The sequence below is a fragment of the Cetorhinus maximus genome, chromosome 23 (genome assembly GCF_964194155.1).
Source record: "Cetorhinus maximus chromosome 23, sCetMax3.hap1.1, whole genome shotgun sequence".
Taxonomy (NCBI): Eukaryota; Metazoa; Chordata; class Chondrichthyes; order Lamniformes; family Cetorhinidae; genus Cetorhinus; species Cetorhinus maximus.
In genome coordinates this window covers 43,382,885-43,402,823 of record NC_135901.1, presented here as the reverse complement: position 1 = coordinate 43,402,823, position 19,939 = coordinate 43,382,885, and the positions used below count along the sequence as shown (strand labels likewise).

The 19,939-nt window shown below is 44.7% G+C and overlaps 1 protein-coding gene across 1 annotated transcript in view; it reads right to left on the bottom strand.

Moving 5' to 3' along the window:
- Positions 1 to 3,661: 3,661 nt before the first annotated feature.
- Positions 3,662 to 19,939, bottom strand: part of LOC144698507 (uncharacterized) — a 68,948-nt gene continuing 52,670 nt past the window's right edge. Inside the window, exons 8-9 of the mRNA XM_078570446.1 lie at positions 5,171 to 5,227; positions 3,662 to 3,879 (exon numbers count right to left, since the gene is read on the bottom strand). Of these exons, the coding sequence (XP_078426572.1) occupies positions 3,662 to 3,879; positions 5,171 to 5,227 (275 nt within the window). The remainder of the gene's footprint in view (positions 3,880 to 5,170; positions 5,228 to 19,939) is intronic.

Here is a 19,939-nt window from a genome sequence, read left to right as displayed (position 1 = left end):
GTCTGTGCTCGGGCCTCGAACTTTTTATGATTTACATCAATGACTTATTTGAGGGGTGTGAAGACGTGGTAGCGAAATTGGCAGATGGCACAAAGGTAGGTAGAAAAGTATGTTGTGAAGAGGACATGAGGAGGTTGCAGATGGATGTAGATAGGTTGAATGAGTGGCCAAAGATCTGGCAAATGGAGTGAAATGTGGGAAAATGTGAAGTTAGTCACTTTGGCAGGAAGAACAAAAAAGCAGAGTATTGCTTAAATGGAGAATGGCTGCATAATTCTGAGGTGCAGAGGGACCTAGGTGTTCTAGTAAATGAGTCACAAAAAGTTTGTATGCAGGTACAGCAAGTAATTAATAAGGCTAATGGAATGCTATCCTTTGTTACGAGAGGGGTTGAACATAAAAGTAAGGATGTTATGCTTCAGTTATACAGGACTGCACCTGGAATACTGTGTGCAGTTTTGGTCTCCTTATTTAAGGAAGGATATAAATGCATTGGAGGCGGTTCAAAGGATGTTCACTAGATTGTTACCTGGAATGAATAGGCTGTCTTATGAGGAAAGGTTGGACAGACTGGGCTTGTTTCCACTGGAGTTTAGAAGAGGGAGGAGTGATTTGATTGAAGTATACAGGATCCTGAATGGCCTTGACAAGGTGGATGTGGAAAGGATGTTTCCTCTTGTGGGTGAGTCCAGAACTAGGGGGCACCGTTTCAAAATTAGGGGGTCGCCCTTTTAGGACAGAGATAAGGAGAAATTTTTCTCTCAGAGGGATGTGCGAATGGGAACTCTCTGCCTCAGAAGGCGGTGGAGGTGGGGTCATTGAATATTTTTAGGACAGAGGTAGATAGATTCTTGTTTGGCAAGGGAATCAAAAGTTATCGAGGTTAGATGGGAATGTGGAAATTCAAAGACAAGAAGATCAGCCATGATCTTATTGAATGGCACAGCAAACTTGAGAGGCCAAATGGTCTGCTCCCGTTCCTATTCCATATGTTCTTATGGTCTCTCTCCAGTGTGAATTCGCTGGTGTATTCGCAAGTGGGATGACTGAGTGAATCCTTTCCCACACACGGAGCAGGTGAATGGTCTTTCCCCAGTATGAAACCATTGGTGTCTCAGCAGGCCGGATGGCTGAGTGAATCCCTTCCCACACTCAGAGCAGGTGAATGGTCTCTCTCTAGTGTGAAACCGCAGGTGTATTCGCAGGTGGAATGACTGAGTGAATTCCTTTCCACACTCGGAGCAGGTGAATGGTCTCTCCCCATTGTGAAACCGCTGGTGTGTTTGCAAGTGGGATGGCTGAGTGAAACCCTTCCCACACTCAGAGCAGGTGAACGGCCTCTCCCCATTGTGAAGCCGCTGGTGTATCAGCAGTTGGGATGACTGATTGAAACTCTTCCTACACTCGGAGCCGGTGAACAGCCTCTCTCCAGTGTGTAGCTGCTGGTGTCTCAGCAGCTCAGATGACTGAGTGAATCCCTTCCCACACTCAGAGCAGGTGAATGGTCTCTCCTCAGTGTGAATTCGCTGGTGTGTTCGCAGGTTGGCTGACAGAGTGAATCCCTTCCCACACTCGGAGCAGGTGAACGGCCTCTCCCCAGTGTGACTGCGTCGATGGATTTCCAGCTGGGATGGGTAACTGAATCCTTTCCCACAGTCCTCACATTTCCACGGTTTCTCCATTGTGCAGGTGTCCCTGTGTCTCTCCAGGTTTGATGATCAGTTGAATCCTTGTCCACACATAGAACACGTGTACAATGTCCCCCTGCTGTGAATGGTGTGATGTTATTTCAGGCTGTGTAACTGGTTAAAGCTCTTTCCACTGTCAGTTCACTGGGACACTCTCATTGAGGGGTGTATGTGTCTCGGTGCTTTTCCAGACTCACTGATGTTTGAAATCTTTTCCCACAGACAGAACAGACAAATATTTCTCGTTCGACATTCAAAGACAATAATATTCAGGTCCTGATGAATCGAGTGACTCTGTCAGATCTTGATGTGATGTTTGGTTTGAGTTCCCCCTCTGTAAATCCTCCCCTTCCGATACCCTGTAAAAGGAGTTTACAAAAGTGATCACTATAAGAACAGGATAGAAATTCAGAGCAGACAATTCTCATTTCTTTGAACATTATTTCCTGTCTCCTTCTCCCAAAGCTGCAAATTCCCGTCCCACACTCTCCCTCCTCCCTGTGCTGAAGCCAAACAGAATTTTGGATAATTCTTCCTGTATCTTTGTTACAAATTTGTCCAACTGAAGATAACAATATGTTTCATCATTCACTTCAGTCATTACTCGTGACAAGACATTAATCTGAAACCCCCTGACCGACCTTACAGAATAGCAGACATTAACCTTGTGTCCAAAACTTACTGTGTGGAGATTTAATGAGCGATTGTGAAGATGGTTTCTCCAAACCTCCCTGGGTTTCCTTCGTTCCTTCTCTCCCTCTCTAACTAAGTTAAACCTGGGATCAGTCTCATGGTCCATTCTGGTTACTGCTTCTCTTCCTGATGACTAATTAACTCCAATTAAACACTGAGAAGACTGAAGACACTGTTTTCAGTCCCTGCTCCAATCTCCATTCCCTAGATACCAACTCCATCCTTCTCCCTGGGAACAGTCTGAGATTAAACCAGTCTGTTGATAACCTCGGTGTTACATTTGATCTCAAGATCAGGTTCTGACCTCATATCGGTGCCGTCACTAAGATCGCCTCTGTAACATCACCCGCCCTCACCCCGTCACAGTGCATCTGCTGCTGAAACCCTCATCACTGCCGTTGTTACCTCCAGACTTGAACGACTATCCCAACACACTCCTGGCTGGTCTCCCACATTCTACTCTCCGTAAACGTGAAGCCATCCAAAAGTCTGCTGTCCACGTTTTCACTCATAGCAAGTCCTGTTCCTCTGTCACCCATTTGCTTCCTGACCTGTCTTGGATCCCGGTCAAGCAACAGCTTGATTTTAAAATTCTCATCCTTCTTTTCAAATCCCTCCGTGGCCTCGCCCCTCCCTTTCTCTGTAATCTCCTCCAGCCCTACAACCCTCTGAGATATCTGCACTGTTCCAATTCTGATAGCTTGTACATTCTCCATTTTAATCGCTCCAGCATTAAGTTCCCTCGTTCCCAAATTCTGAAATTCTCTCCCTACACCTCTCCCTCTGTCTCCCACATTTTCCCCCTTTAAGACACTTGAGTATTGCTAAAAAAAAGAGACATTCTGTTGAAACCTTTTCTCTTGTACTCATCAGGACAGACGCAAGAACATCAAATTTCAAAGATTATAAGTCGGGCTCAATATGTGGCTTACTTTTGCTTGCTAGAAGCTACATATATTCATACACAGGGAACTGTCCACTGCAGACAGAAGGTGCATGTCCAGGGATGGCTGTTTGTTGAATTAAACAAAAGCATGGAGGATGATAGCTCTTTGGTGAATTCTCCATGGTAATGCCTTGACCAATCAGAGCTGACTGGCCAACCAGTCAACACCCTTTCCTTGTGCGGCACAAATTGTTATTCGCTCAGAAATTTGTGTTTTTTGCATCTGTCCAGAGGAGTGCAACATGAAATATCAGCAATATGTCTCCTTTTCTCAGCAATACTTAAATTCTGTACTGCTGAGTGACTGTGGGTTTATAATTCTATTGTTGCTGATCTAAAACTCCTGGTGAACACACATTTTATGAACGTCTCCCTCGGGCTGTTGCTCATTGTCCCCGTGAGGATGGCGGCTGCGCATGCGCCCTGTAGCACATTGACCCATCAAGATGGCGGCCGCGCAGGCGCCAATCTCCACATTGCCCCTATAAAGATGGCGGCCGTTAACTCGGGCCTTTCTCCCGCAGCGCCGAGCAAACCCGGGGATAGTGGATTCTTATTGAGGGATTGGGGCCGTACCGTGAGTTTATGAAGCTTCCAAATTCATCCGCCGGCCCTATCTCTGTTCACGGGTTTATTTTCAGTTCTGTATCCGCATTCGGTCATTGCTAAACCCGCATTTTAAATCCGCTCACACTGAGTTCACTTACCGCCTGTCTCCACGGACTGCGCATGTTCCGACTGCAAATGACTGGCGGCAGCTCCGGACCAATAGGAAGAAGGGGCGGGATTGGATGACCGAGCGGGAGCAGCTGGTCCTCCAGCCATTCGGAGTGAGAGGGGCGGAGCCTGCTGGGAGTGGAGCATACGCAGTGTGGGCGCGGGACTGGGATGAAGACGGTGGATTTTTTTTCCCCCAATAATTGATATAGATTTTTCTTTTCCCTCCTATTTCCATTATTTTTAAATGTATTTCCATCCATTGTTTTATCTCTACCTTTTAGCCTATTTCAATCCCTTCACCCCACCCCACCCCCACTAGGGCTCTCTGTACCTTGCTCGTCCTGCTTTCTACCCTTAATTAGCACATTCCTTAGATAATATCACCACCTTCAACACCTCTTTGCCCTTTGTCTGTGACATCTTTTGGTTATCTCCACCTATCACTGGCCCTCTATCCAGCTCTACTTGTCCCCCCGCCCTTAAACCAGCTTATATTTCACCTCTCTTCTATTTTTACTTAGTTCTGTTGAAGAGTCATATGGACTCGAGACGTTAACTGTGTTCCTCTCCGCAGATGCTGTCAGACCTGCTGAGTTTTTCCAGGTATTTTTGTTTTTGTTGCGGTGGAATTTAAAGTCCAGCAGGTGAGAAAGAGTCGAGTGCAGGAGAGGAATGGAGCCGGGGGGTGGACTGGGAGGGTTCACACACACCCGGTGTAGGACTCCAAACCCGGATTAGAAACTCCCGGAGCTCAGTTTACACCGAGTGTTTGGAAACTCCTTTTACAGGGGGTTAGAAGGGGAGGATTTACACACAGCAAACTCAAACCTAGAGAAATATTTGTCTCTTTGGACTGACCTGCTGAAACACATTGAATTCTCACTGGCGAGAGGCTGTTCAGTTGCTCACAGTGTGGTAAGAGCTTCAGGACATCATCCCACCTGGGACACCACATTCACACTGACAACAGACCTTTTAAATGACCAGAGTGTGAGAAGTGCTTTAAAAGGTGTGGGGAATCTTGCGGTATGTTAGAATTTCTTTTTGCTTAAATCTATGCGAACGGAATTGTATACCCTGGCATGGCACTGGAATACGGTAAAAGGGAAAGACAGTATATTACCTTGAACATCTTCAGTGTAAGTGTGAGCTGCTGTTAAATCAGGCTGTATAGGTAGAACTTAAAAACAAAAAGGGGGCAATCACATTGTTGGGAGCATACTATAGACCCCCAAACAGTCAGGGAGAGATAGAAGGGCAGATATGTAGGCAAATCTCAGAAGTGTCAAAATAATAGAGTAATAATAGTCGGGGATTTCAACTTCCCCAATATTAACTGGGATAGACCAAGTGTGAAAACTTTGAGGGGGCTGAATTCTTCAAATGTATCCAGGAGAGATTTTTAAGCCAGCACATAGAAAGTCCTACAAGAGATGTGCTGGACCTTCTTTTAGAGAACAAAACTGGGCAAGTTGGAGAAGTGTCAGTGGGGAAGCAGTTCAGTAATAATGACCATAACTCCGTTAGATTTAAGTAGTTATTGAAAAGGACGAAGATGGATCGAAAATAAGGGTTTTGAATTGGGGGAAGACCAATTTCAATATGATAAGACAGGACCTGGCCAAAGTGGACTGGGAGCAGCTACTTGTAGGAAAATCAACATCAGAGCAGTGGGAGTCATTCAAAAAGGAAATAGTGTGCAGGACCAACATTTTCCCACAAAGGACCAACAAGTCCAGAGAAACCGGGATGTTGAGGAATTGACAGGATTAGATAAGGGGGGAGAAATGGGAAGCTTATGGTACATACCGAGGGCTCAAAACAGCAGGAGCCCTTGATGGATAGAGAAAGTGCAGGGGGTTACTTAAAAAAGAAATTAGGAAGGCGAAGAGGGGGCATGAAAAACACAGCTGGGTGAAATAAGTTAAAATCCAAAGGCATTTTATAAGTATATTCAGGGAAAGAGGATAACCAGGGAAAGATTAGGGCCCATCAGGGACCAAAATGGCAATCTGTGTGAGGAGCTGGAAGATGTAGATGAGGTTTTAAATGAGTACTTTGCATCTGGAGTAACTATACAGAAGGATGATGTAGATATAGATATCAGGGAAGGGGACTGTGATATACTTGAACAAATGAGTATTGAGAGGGAGGAGGTATTAGCGGTTTTATTGGGCCTTAAAAGTGTATTAATCCCCAGGCCCAGATGAAATGTATCCCAGGTGCTGTGGGAGGCAAGGGAGGAGATTGCAGGGGCCCTGACATTAATTTTCAAATCCTCTCTGGTCACAAGAGAAGTACCAGAGGACAGCTAATGTGGTACCATTATTAAAGAAGAATGGTAGGGATAAACCAGGGAGCTAATAGGCCAGCGAGTCCAACATCAGTGGTAGGGAAACCTTTGTAAATGTTCTGAGGGACAGAATTAATCCCCACGTGGAGAGGCAAGAACTAATCAAGGGTAGTCAGCATGGCTTTGTCAGTGAGAGATCATGTCTAACAAATTTGATTGAATTTTTCGAGAAGGTGACGAGGTGTGTAGATGCGGGTAGTTCAATTGATATAGTCCACATGGAATTCTCTAAGGCTTTTGACAAGGTCTGGCATGGGAGACAGGTCCAGAAGGTAAGAGCCCATGTGATCCAGGACAATTTGGCAAATTGGATCCAGAATTAGCTCAGTGTCAGGAGGCAGAGGGCGATGGTCAAAGGTTGGTTTTGTGACTGGAAGCCTGTGTCCAGTGGCGTACTGCAGGGTTGGGTGCTGGATCCCTTCTTGTTTTTAGTGGACATTAATGATGTAGACATGAATGTAGGAGGTATGATCAGTAAGTTCACAGGTAACACAAAAAAATCACTAGTGTGGTAAATAGCGAGGAGGAAACCCTTAGACTACAGGACAATATAGATGGGCTGGTCAGATGGGCAGAACACTGGAAAATGGAATTTAATCCCAAAAAGTGTGAGGTGATGCATTTCTGGAGGACTAGCTAGGCAAGGGAGTATATAATGAATGGTAGGACCTGGGAAGTACAGACCCTCGGTGTGCATGTCCATAGATCCTTGAACATAAGAACTAGGAGCAGGAGTGGGCAATTCAGCCCCTCGAGCCTGCCCCGCCATTCATTACGATCATGGCTGATCTCATTTTGGCCTCAACTCCAATTTACCTCCCTCACCCCATAACCTTTCAACCCATTACTAATTAAGTCCGTGTGGTGAAGGTGCTCGCACAATGCTGTTAGGTAAGGAGCTACAGGTTATTCACCCAGTGATGAGGAAGGGACATTGTTGTTGTTGATTTGGAGAAATATCAATTTGTGTTTATATCACACATTTATTGTTATATAGTTTACCAAGACATTTCACAGAAATGTTAGAAACCAAGGAGATACTCGGGCAGGTGGCCAATAATTTGGTCAAAGAGGTCGGTCTGAAGGAATATTTTAAAGGATGCAAATGAGGTAGAGAGGCAGAGAGATTTAGGAAGGCAATTCTAGAGTCTTGGAAACTGACAGAATGGCAACCAATGATGGAATTATTAAAATCAGTAATTCTCGAATTCGGAGAGAGCAGATATCTCGGGGGGTATTGTGAGGCTGGAGGAGGTTACAGAGATAGGAATGATCACAACCATGGAGGAAAACAAGGAAGAGAATGTGAAAATTTAGGTGCTGCTTAAATGAGTGCCTTCAAATCATTTGTATAGTTTGTGAATGGCTGTGGGCCAAGCACTGATCCTTGCAGTATCCCACAAATAACTGCCTGTCATCCTGAGAATGAGACATTTATTCCGACTCTCTGTTTTCTGTCTGTTCACCAATTCTCAATCTATAACAGGATATTACCCCAATCCCATGCACTTGAATTCTGTTTATTGACATCCTGTGCTTTGTTTAGTAACCTTCTCTCTCTGTCCCTCCCACTCCTCTCTCTCTTACTCTCTCTGTCACATTGAATTCTCCAGCCCAGCGAGTTCTGGATGCTCCATCATTGAATATATTTCCGGCTGAGATGGAGAGATTTTCGATCTCTCAGGGAGTCGAGGGATATGGGAAGTGGGTGGGAAAGTGGAGTTGAAACCCAAATTCAGCCACGATTGTATTGAATGGTGGAGCAGGCTCGATGGGGTGTTAGGACTTCTCTTGTTCCTATTTTGTATGTTCTTATGGAGTCCAGAGTCTTGTGTTGGCCCAGACCGGGTGGCAGGTTCCCTCCCCTGATGGACTTTAGTGAACCTGTTGGGTTTTTATCACAATCCAGCAGTTTTCATGGTCACTTTTTCCCAGTGCCGGCCCCACAAATTCCCAGATTCATTCAGCTCAGTTTCACAACCTGCCTTTGTGTTTTTGTGGGTGTTCTCTCACTCCCCTTTTTCTGTTTTAAATCAATTCCACAGGGTATTAGAAGGGGAGGATTTGCAGTTGGGAAACTGAAACCAAACATCACATCCGGATTTGATGGAGTCGCCTAATTCATCTTAAACTGAGTATCTTCAGATTTTGAACATGGAAGAAAAAAGCACTGTTCACAATGGGGAGACACCGTACACGTGTTCTGTGTGTGGACGAGGCTTCAGCCGATCATCTGACCTGACGGAGCATAAATGCAGTCACAATGGAGAGAAACCATGGAAATGTGGGGACTGTGGGAAGAGATTCAAATCCCCATTGGAACTGGGAACTCATTGGTGCACTCACACTGGGGAGAGACCATTCACTTGCTCTGAGCATGGGAAGGGATTCACTCAATTAGCCAACCTCATGGGACACCAGCGAGTTAACACAGATGAGAGACATTTTAAATGCCCACAGTGTGAGACGTGCTTCAAAAGTTCTGTGGAACTAAAGTCCCATCAACATGTTCACACTGATGAGAGACCGTTCAGGTGCTCTCACCGTGGGACTGGGTTCAGACGATCATCTGAACTCATGGCACACCAGCGAGTCCACACTGGAGAGAGACCGTTCACCTGTTCCAGGTGTGGGAAGGGATTCATTCAGTCATCCAACCTGCTGCTGCACCAGAGAGTTCACACTGGAGAGAAGCCATTTTCCTGCTCCGAATGTGGGAAGGGATTCAGTTGTTCATCCAACCGGCTAAGACACCAGAGAATTCACACTGGAGAGAGGCCATTTACCTGTTCCGAATGTGGGAAGGGATTCATTCAGTCATCCAACCTGCTGCTGCACCGGAGAATTCACACTGGAGAGAGGCCATTTACCTGCTCTGAATGTGGGAAGGGATTCAGTTGTTCATCCAACCGGCTAAGACACCAGAGAATTCACACTGGAGAGAGGCCATTTACCTGCTCTGAATGTGGGAAGGGATTCAGTCAGTCATCCATCCTGCTGAGTCACCAGAGAGTTCACACTGGAGAGAGGCCATTTACCTGCTCTGAATGTGGGAAGGGATTCAGTCAGTCATCCGGCCTGCTGAGACACCAGCAAGTTCACAAGTAACTGTCGTGATGGGATTTTGCTCTTAATAACATTCAGGACTGAAGTATGTTCATTATAGTGTGTTTCTGTAGACACTAATAAACTCCAGCCCACTTAGATAAAAGTCAAATAAATCAGCATTGTGTTAAACACAATGCGTTGAACCTTTTACTATTTTTAACAAGTTAGTTCCTTTTTGATGTTAATAAACTCCAGCCCAGTTACAGATTCTGTATAAAATTGGAATAAATCAGCTTCGTGATGAATAGTTGAGTCGTTTTGATATTTCTAGCACAAGTTAGTTCCTTTTGAAGGGCTCTCCCTCTCCCCTGTCTCCTCCATCCTCACCTCCAACAACAAGTGTGAGGAGCTCATGGAGCTTCTTTGTCACTAAGATTGAGACATTCCGATCAGCTGCCTCTGCTGCTTCCCTCCCTTCCACTAGCCCACCGGGACAAACTATCTCTAAAGATTCTCCTTGTCCGAGCCTGAACCCGTGATTAAATGACAAAGGGGATGATGGTGCAAGGCAGCATTGGGTGATAATGAGACAAGGAAATAAACTAATGGGACAAGTGGATAAACAACAGACAGGCCCAGAGGAGGGATAAATGGTAAAAGAAGAACCATTACCAGACCCTACTGTCAGAAAAAATGGGAGCAGTGGTTATGATTTGAAATTGTCAAAATGAAGGTTGAGTCCAGAAGGATGTAAAGTGTCCAATGAAAGAAGGGCTGCTGTTTCTTGAGCTTCCATTGAGCTTCATTGGAACAGTGCAGGAGGCCGAGGTCAGAGTGGGAGTGGGTGGAGACTAACCTGATAAATGACCAGAACCTCAGGGTCACACTTGGAGACTGAAAGGTGATGTTCCACAAAGCAGTTACCCAATTGGGATTTAATCTCCTCAATGTAGAGAAAACTGCACTGTGGTCAGTGAATAGACAATACTGAATAGCAAGAAGTACCAGTAAATCACTGTGTCCCTTGGAAAGTGTTTTGGGCCCTGGAATGAGGGAAGGGAGGAGGTGGACGGGTGCTGCTGCATCTGCTGTGCTTGAATGGAAATGATTCACAGTGATTTTCATAAGAACACAAGCAATATGAGCAGGGTTGGACCAAAAGGCCCCTTGAGCCTGCTCCACCATTAAATGTTCTTCCAGCTCAACTCCACTTTCCCATCCTATCACCATATCCCTTAGTGCCCAAATATTTATGGATTTCCACCTTGAACATATCAAGATAGAGAACAACAGACTCAGTGCAACTATTAATCTGGGAAATGCACAAACAAGGTGCATGTGAATTACAAATTCACCTCTTCGCTGCTTGGTAATCATGTTAAATGAGCTTTACACTGACCCCATGCTGAAATCTAGTCATTCTCTGACAGGTATTCTTAATGGTATAATTAGCAAATTTAGAATGAAAAATACCCTCTGCTTCACTGTAAGGCTGAGAGACAACTTTGTAATTGATTCATAATGTCACAGGCCGGCTCATTAGGTCTGCTCATTTCATCTAATCTTATTTTCAGCTAATGGGAGAATGGCTGAAACAGGGGGTGGTGAATAACAGCTCGAAATCACAGTCCCCTCTCCCGAAGCCATAATGATCCTTACAACATACAGGAATTTGGGATAATGTGACTTTGATGCTCAGATTAGCTCTGCCTCCATATTATAGGAAGGAGCGAAGCACTGGGGATGGTGCAAAAAAGATTTACTGGAATGATGCCAGAATTGGAAAATATGTCAAATTCACAAAGATTTAACAGATTGAAAAGTTTTTCTCTGGAAAAGAAAGTGAGGGATGACTTGACTAAGGCCTTTAAGATAATGAAAGGGGTTGACAGGGTAGACAAATGGAAGAGTTTTCCACTTGGAGATTGTTGAGAATAAATATACCTTAGTCATCAATAAATCTAATGCACAATTCATATGCAACTTCTTCAATCAGAGATAAAAGCAGAAAATCATGGAAATACTCAGCACATCCAAGAGAATCTGTGAATTGAGAAATAGAGTTAAGTTTTCAGGTCTGCTCACTGATGCAGTGCAGTTCTGATGGAAAGTCACAGCCTTGAAATTTAAATACATCTTTCACTCTCCACAGACACTGCCAGATCTGCTCAAAATTCCAATATTTTGTTTTTTTATTTCAGATTTACAGCACCACCTTTCTCTAACTGTGGTTGAGAATGCAGAGCACATTCTGAGAAGGGTTTGAGATCCCAGTGTGAGCTGAACCTCATGTTGCAAAATCACACCATGAAATCACACCAGCTGAATGTGGAAATGGATTCACCTCGTTATTCCATTTTCTGACACAGCAGCACAGTCATACCTGTGGGAGACTATTCAGATACTTCATGTGTGCAACCCTTTGCTCACTGCCCACCTGCTAACACTCCAGTTTTAGAAGGTCAAAGGATTAGATCCACAATTGCTACATTCCAGCTGACAAGACAGAGTTTCAGTAGTCATAATATGGGAAGAAAAATCACTTGTCTGCACCGCTGCTGAGAGTCCAGTGAGTTCAGATCTAACTGTCAGGGTTTGTTCTGTTGTTAATTACACCAAGGACAGAACTATGGTGGAGGGGCCGTGCACTATGGTTGCCATATCAATATTAATAATTTTATATATTGGCCCTATGGCGCCAATCATCATCGGATCATAAAACATAATTATCTTATCAGAAAAGGCCTTTCAATGGCGGTACGTTTACCCAGGATTGAGTGGGGGGAAGAATGTGATGTATGCTCACGTCAGGCGATCCTCGCGCAGGCGCAGTAGCTGACAGTGACTGGTACATGCGCATTGCGAACTCTGACTGGAGCATGCGCAGTACCATCTGTAGCTGGAGCTGGTGGAAGTCGCTGAGAAATGGCGAACACAGGCGAGTAAAAGGAGCCGGTGAGTGGGGGAGGGATGGAGGCGGCGGAGTGGGTGGGGAGGCTTCATGAAGACCCTGTGAAGGTCTGATATCTTGAATAAGAAGCTACCGGTCCTGCGGTTACACCGAATGGAGAGGAGACAATTCTGACCCGCGTCTCCTCTCGGAGACAGGCCCGAGTTAACAACCGCCATCTTCACAGGGGCAATGTGCAGCAGGGCGCATGCGCGGCCATCCTGGTCCAGGTAGCAGGAGGAGACGATGTTGCGCATTTCTATCCTGGACTGACAGGGATGGATTTTGGAAACTCCTTTTCCAGGGGGTTAAATGGGAAGGATTTACACACAGCAAACTCAAACCAAGAGAAATGTTTGTCTCTTCTCAATTTCTATCTTCGACTGACGGTTAGTGTTTTTGTAAATTTCTGATACTGGATCTTAGAAGAGGAGGGTTGACAGATGGGAAACTCAAATCGAATATCAATTCAGATCTGGCAGAGTCACTCGATTCGTGAGGACCTGAATATCATCGGCCTTTAAATCTGGAAGGTAAACAGTTGGCCTGTCTGTCTGTGGGCAAAGGTTACTTGTAGGAGAAAGAATAATTAACTGGGGAAAGCCGACTTCAATAGGGTGAGAATGGATCTGACCCAGTAAAGTGGAATCAAAGGTTGGCAGGAGAAACTGTAATTGAGGAATGGGCTGCCTTAAAGAGGAAATAGATCAGACATAGTAATGACATATTCTTACAAATGAGGAAGGTATGGCTAACATATCCACAGCTCACTAAATAAGAGAAGAGATTAAGATGAAGATGAATAAGTCTGCTAACAGAGATATCAGGTGGCTAATACAACCGAGAGACAGGATAAAGAAAGGATATTCAGAGAGAAATTGGAAAAAGAAAGTAAGAGAAGCAAAGAGAAAGTATGAGAAGAGACTGGCAGCTAACATGGAAGGAAATCAAAACGCTTTCTCTGGCTGATACCTAGTAACAGGCCGGTAAAAGGAGAAAGGGGCTGGTTAGGGATTTAAAAAAAGGTGATTTACCCATTGGGACAAGGGGTATGGATGAGGTATAAATGAATATTTGGCATCTGTCTTTACCAAAGAAGATGATGCTGCACAGGTCATGGTTAAAGAGAAGGTAGTTCAAACACTTGTGGTGTTTAATATTGATAAGGAGAAGGTATTATATGGGCTGTCTGATAAAGTTGACAAGGCACCAGGATTGGATGAGATGTATCCAAGGATACTGAGGGAATTCAGAGTGGAAATTGTGGAGGCACTGACCATATTATTCCAATCTTCTTCAGACCCATGTGTGGTGACAGAGAACAGGAGAATTGCAAATCATACACCTTTCTTCAAAAAGGGTGTAATGATAAGCCCAGCAACTACCAGACCAGTCAGTTTAGCCTTGCGAGTGATAATTCTGGGCAAAATTAATAGTCACTTAAGCAAATGTGGGCTAATTCAGGGAAGCCAGCACAAGTTTGTTAAGGGAAAATCATTTTAAACTAACTTGCTTAAGGTTTTTCAAGAGTTAACAGTGTGGTTGATGAGGGTAATGCTGTTAATGTGGTGTACATGGTCTTCCAAATGGCATTCGATAAAGTGCCACATAACAGACTTGTGAGCAAAGTTATAGCTTATAGAACAAAATGGGCAGCAGCAACATGGATACAAAATTAACTGAGTGACAGGAAACAGAGAGTAGTGATTTTTCAGAATGGAGGAAGGTTGAAAGTGGATTTCCCCAGGAGTCAGTGTTACGACTCCTGCTCCTATGACCTAGACCTTAGTGTTCAGGCACAATTTTGAAATTTATGGGCACAGACTGTGTAGAAGGTCCTTTCTCTGGTGGACCTTAGTGAACCAGTTGAGTTTTTGTGACAATCCAGCATCTTTCATGGTCACTTTTTCCTCGTGCCGGCCCCACAAATTCCCAGATTCATTCAGCTCAGTTTCACAACCAGCCTTTGTGTTTTTGTGGGTTCTCGCTCACTCCCTCTTTCTGTTTTAAATCAATTCCACAGGATATTAGAAGGAGAGGATTTGCAGTCAAGAAACTGAAACCAAACATCTGATGGATTGCACAGTTTATCGTAGCCTGAATATCATCGGATTTTGAACATGGAAGGAAAAAGCACTGTTCAAAGTGGGGAGAAACTGTACACGTGTTGTGTTTGTGGACAAGGCTTCAGCCAATCATCTAATGTGGCAGGACATAAATGCAGTCCCAACAGGGAGAAACCGTGGAAATGTGGGGACTGTGGGAAGGGATTCAATTACATGGAAAGACATCGGTGCAGTCAAACAGCAGAGAGATCGTTCATCTGCTCCAAGTGTGGGAAGGGATTCACTCGTTCATCCTACCTACTGAAACACCAGTGAGTTCACACTGACGAGAGACCTTTTAAATGCTTGGACTGTTGGAAGTGCTACAAAGGTTCCTGGGAACTGATGTCCCATCAACGTGTTCACACTGACGAGAGACCGTTTGGCTGCTCTCACTGTGGGACTGGTTTCAGGAGATCATCTCATCTGACTATGTACCAACGAATTCACACTGGGGAGAAGCCATTTATCTGTTCCAAGTGTGGGAAGGGATTCACTCAGTCATCCAACCTGCTGAGACACCAGCATGGTCACACTGGAGAAAGGCATTTCACCTGTTCAGAATGTGGGAAGGGATTCACTGATTCATCCCATCTGTTGACGCACCAGCGAGTTCACAGTGAGGAGAGACCTTTTCAATGTCCAGACTGCGGGAAGTGCTATAAAAGTTCCGGGGACCTGATGTCCCATCAACGTGTTCACACTGACGAGAGACCATTCAGGTGTTCTCACAGTGGGACTGGGTTCAGGCGTTCAGCTAATCTTATTTCACACCAGCGAGTTCACACTGGAGAGAGGCCTTTCACCTGCTCCGTGTGTGGGAAGGGATTTACTCAGTCATCCTACCTCCTGAAACACCAGCGAGTTCACACTGGGGAGAGACCGTTCACCTGCTTTGAGTGTGGGAAAGGATTCACTCAGTCATGCAACCTGCTGAGACACCAGCAGGTTCACGAGTAACTACAGTGATTGAGTTTTGCAACTGAACCATATACATTGGGGACTGTTTCTGCTGATGGTAGTAAACTCCAGCCCAGTTATAGGTGTTAATGTTCTGGATAAAAATAAAATCATTAAGCTTTCAATTAAATAGATTATGTTGAATCTTTTTACTATCCCTAAGACATTAGTTCCTTTCGAAGGGCTTTCCCTCTCCCCTGTCTCCTCCATCCTCACCTCCAGCAACAAGTGTGAGGAGCTCATGGAGCTTCTTTGTCACTAAGTTTGAGACAATCTGATCATCTGCCTCTGCTGCTTTCTTCCCTTCCACTAGCCCACCGGGACAAACTTTGTCTAAAGATCCCCCATCTCCGAGCCCTGAACCCACATCTTTCTCCAGTTTCTCTCCCATCTCCCCTTCCTGCCCTCTCAGAGCTCACTTTGTCCATGAGACCCACCTCCTGCTCCATCGACCCTATTCCCGCTAAACTGCTGATCACCTAATTTCCCCATGTTCACTGATATTAACGGTTCTCTCTCTCCTGGTACTGCCCATCTCTTCTTCAAATCTGCCATCATCACCTGTCCTCAATAAAACCAACACTTGACCCCACGATCCTATTAAACTCCCGCTCCAGCTCCAACCTCCTTTCGCTCTCCAAAGTCCTGATCACCTCCCAAATCCATGTCCACATTTCCCAGAACTCATGTTTAAATCCCTCCAATAAGATCTCTGTCCCTGTCACGGTATCGAAACAGCTCTTCCCAAAGTCACCAATGACACCCGATGTGAATGTGACAAAGGAAAACTCCCTCATTGTCCTTCTCGGCCTGTCTGCAGCCTCTAACAACGTGGACCAAACCGTCCTCCTCCAATGCCTCTGCACTGGTGGCCAGCTGGGTGGGACATGATGAAACAATGTACAAACAATTCAAGGGCTGACTGACTTCAAGAAATAACCGGGCAGACAGGGAATGTCACCGTTACAACAAGGAGAGTCCGTGGTTTCAGTGAATGAACTGACAGAAGGTGTTGTGGATTATCTAAGACATTCGACATGAGTCAGCTGTGTGATGGAAAAGCAACATTAATGACAAATATGGGGATACAGGAGAGCCCCAAAGACATCTCATCGATAGAAGTTTCTCCCATACATTTGGAGTATTTTGTAGACATTACAGCATTGATTATGATTACAGAATGAACCGTGTGCCTTTGTTTATAATTTCGATCCTGTACGTTCATGCCTATGTAGAAATGGTCTGCACCCATACCTGGTTCCTCTGTTATTCCCCTCCCACCCCACACCACAAGTGCACTCCCTCTGACCTTCTCGACTTTCTAGCTCTTTCTCACTGTCTCCCTTTCCATCAAAAATCAGCAAATTGTTAAAAAAATGAATGTAAAAATAATGTCTAACCTTGTAATCCCGACATTAGCAAGAAGTCCCCTTATGTCCCCTTATAAAGATCTGTCCATTCGAACATACCCTAATCCTTCTGTTAGTCCTAAATTAATTATGTCAGACAGGCTAAGCAGAATTAATAACTTGAAGCATCTATGTGTTAATGACGCATTCCCCCCTTTCAAGGTTTAGGACAGGTTAGGAAGAAGGTTCATATTGTCATCATTCAGAACAACCCAGATTACAAAGGAACAACTGATCTCAAAGACAACCTCTTGTAGTGTGTGTGGAGGTGGTGTGCTGACTCAGGTTTAAATGAGTTAAATGATATATGTTTTCTATGTTAGACAATCACATTAAAATCTGGAACTCAGATGGGGATATGGATTTGTGTTAGGTGGGAAGATCGGGATCAGTGTATTACTCCAGGGAGCCTAATGATCAGAGGGACAGTATTTCAGAACTGATTCCTGTGATAGCAGCAATCCCATTGCTGTCTGTGAAAAAGACCGATGGAAATATTTAAAGTGGAAACCATAGGCGTGTTGGAGGATGATGTACACAAGGAATTTGTGAACTATCTGAGGATAATGGTGAGGGGAAAGGAATGGATCTGGAAAGCAGCAGACACTTCATGTTGCTCCAGGAGAAGTGGGGCCTGGTTGTGTAGGTGTCAGGTTTTACACAGCACACAGTCAGCCTGTGGTTTCACCCTGGATGAAGGATCTCCGAATCGTACCATTCACATCACTGGATGGGATTCTCAGGAGCCATGTTGTCTGCTTGGAGAGGAAGGTTTGTGTTATAGCTAATGAGAAGCAGCACAGACAACCACACACAGAGACCCACACTCATTCTGTCTGTCTTACACACTCAGACAACCTCTCCACACCCATACACTTTTACACACACTTCCACACTCAGGGATACACCCGCACTCATACAAACAGACACATGAGGACACATCCTGTCCTACCAGGTGTACAACACCAACCAAAGTGACTAATACTGGGGATAAAGTATTGGTGCCTATGGAGAACACTGATTTTGGCACATTCAAGTCAACATCACCCTCCATAGCCTGTGAGCGGTTTTGAACATCCAATCTCACCCCTTTCTCTGAACATTAAATCTCCAACGAACAACATCTGGGACAGAGGCTGCAACACAATTAGAACAATGAGCTGTCTATTGCCAGCTTTGGTGACAGTGGGAGGTAGTGTAAATTTCAGAACAACATCCTGGATAATTACAGCCTCTAATCTCCTCTTGGAATGACTTAAAATGTCAATTCCTCTCATGTTGATGGTCTGTTTGATGAGAGAATTCTGAGACAGATCACATGGAGAAAGAATATAATGTTGTTTTGACTCTGTATCCAATATTCCCCTGAGTTTGTTCATTGCTGCCCCAATGTCCTGAGACATGCTCCTTTGTTCAAAAATAACTATTTTGTGTTAGCAATATTAAAAAAGACTCAATACACCATGTGTTTAACACAAATCTGATTGTTATCCAGAATATAAACCCCTATAACTGGGCTGGAGTTTATTACCATCAGCAGAAACAGACCCCAATGAACATGGTTCCGACCTGGATGTGATTCACAGCAAAATCCAATCACTTGTTAGTTGTGAACTTGCTGGTGTCTCAGCAGGTTAGCGGCTGAATGAATCCCTTCCCACACTCGGAGCAGCTGAACGGCCTCTCTCCAGTGTGAATTCATTGGTGTACAGTGAGTTGAGATGACCATCTGAATCCAGTCCCACAGTGAGAGCACCTGAACGGTCTCTCGTCAGTGTGAACACGTTGATGGGACATCAGTTCACTGGAATTTTAAAGCACTTCTCTGTCCACTTTAAAGTCCACTCGGCAGTGTGAATTTGTTGATGTGTCTGTAGGTGGGATGACTGAGTAAATCTCTTGCCACACTCAGAGCAGCTGAACAACTTCTCCCCAGTGTGAACTTGCTGGTGTCTCACAAGGTTGTTTGAATGGATGAATCTTTTCCCACACTCGGAGCAGCTGAATGGCCTCCCCTCAGTGTGAGTTTGTTCGTGTCTCAGCAGGCTGGATAACTGAGTGAATCCCTTCCCACACTCTGTACAGGTGAATTGCCTCTCCCCAGTGTGAGTGTTCTGGTGTATTGTGAGTTCTGATAAATATATGCTTTCTTTACCACCTGATCCACCTGTCCTACCACCTTCAGGGACCTGTGGACATGGACTCCGAGGTCTCTCACTTTTTCTACCCCTCCCAATGTTCTCCTGTTTATTGTGTATTCTCCAGCTTTGTTTGCCCTCCCCAAATGCATTAGCATGAATTATCTTTCTCTTTTACAGCTGATTTAAAGTTGCAGATTTTGCTCCAAAGGTTAAATTGGGATTGATATTCAAAGTTAACTATTTAACTGCAGCAACAACTTCAGCTGGGAGCCAGTGAATTAAGAGGAAAGATCCCAGACAGCGGTTCTTCAAGGTACACTGCAGGCCCGACAGCTCAATCAGCTCCACTCTCAGCTCAGGAGAGCTCAACAACTCCACATCCTGTCCACAGGAGAGTTCACCTGGTGCAGTGGGACCAACATTCATGCTTTAACTAACAGCACCATAAAAACTAGATTAATCAGTTAGTCTGATTGCTGTTTGTGGAATCTTGCTGTGCACAGACAGGCTGTCATGAAACAGGAACAACTTATATAAAACATCCCAAGGTGCTTCAGAGGAGTTTCATAAAGAAAAAACTAACAAGTCACATAGGGAGATATTAGGATCAGTGGACAAAGCCGTGATTGAAGAAGCAGATTTTAACCAACATCTTTAATCAGGAGAGAGAGAGGTGGAGGGGGTGGAGAAGTTGAGGGAGAGAATTTCAAAGCTTCACACCAAGGCACAGCCATCAATGGTTGAGTAATTAAAGTCATGGATGTCAAAGAGGCCAGGAGGATGAGTGCTGAAATCTAGGAGGGTTGTAGGACTGGAGATTAGAGAGATAGAGAGGGATGAGGCCATGGAGGGATTTGAAACAAGTATGCAATTTTAAAATGGAGACATTGCTTGACCAGGAGCCAATGTGGGTCACTGAGCACAGG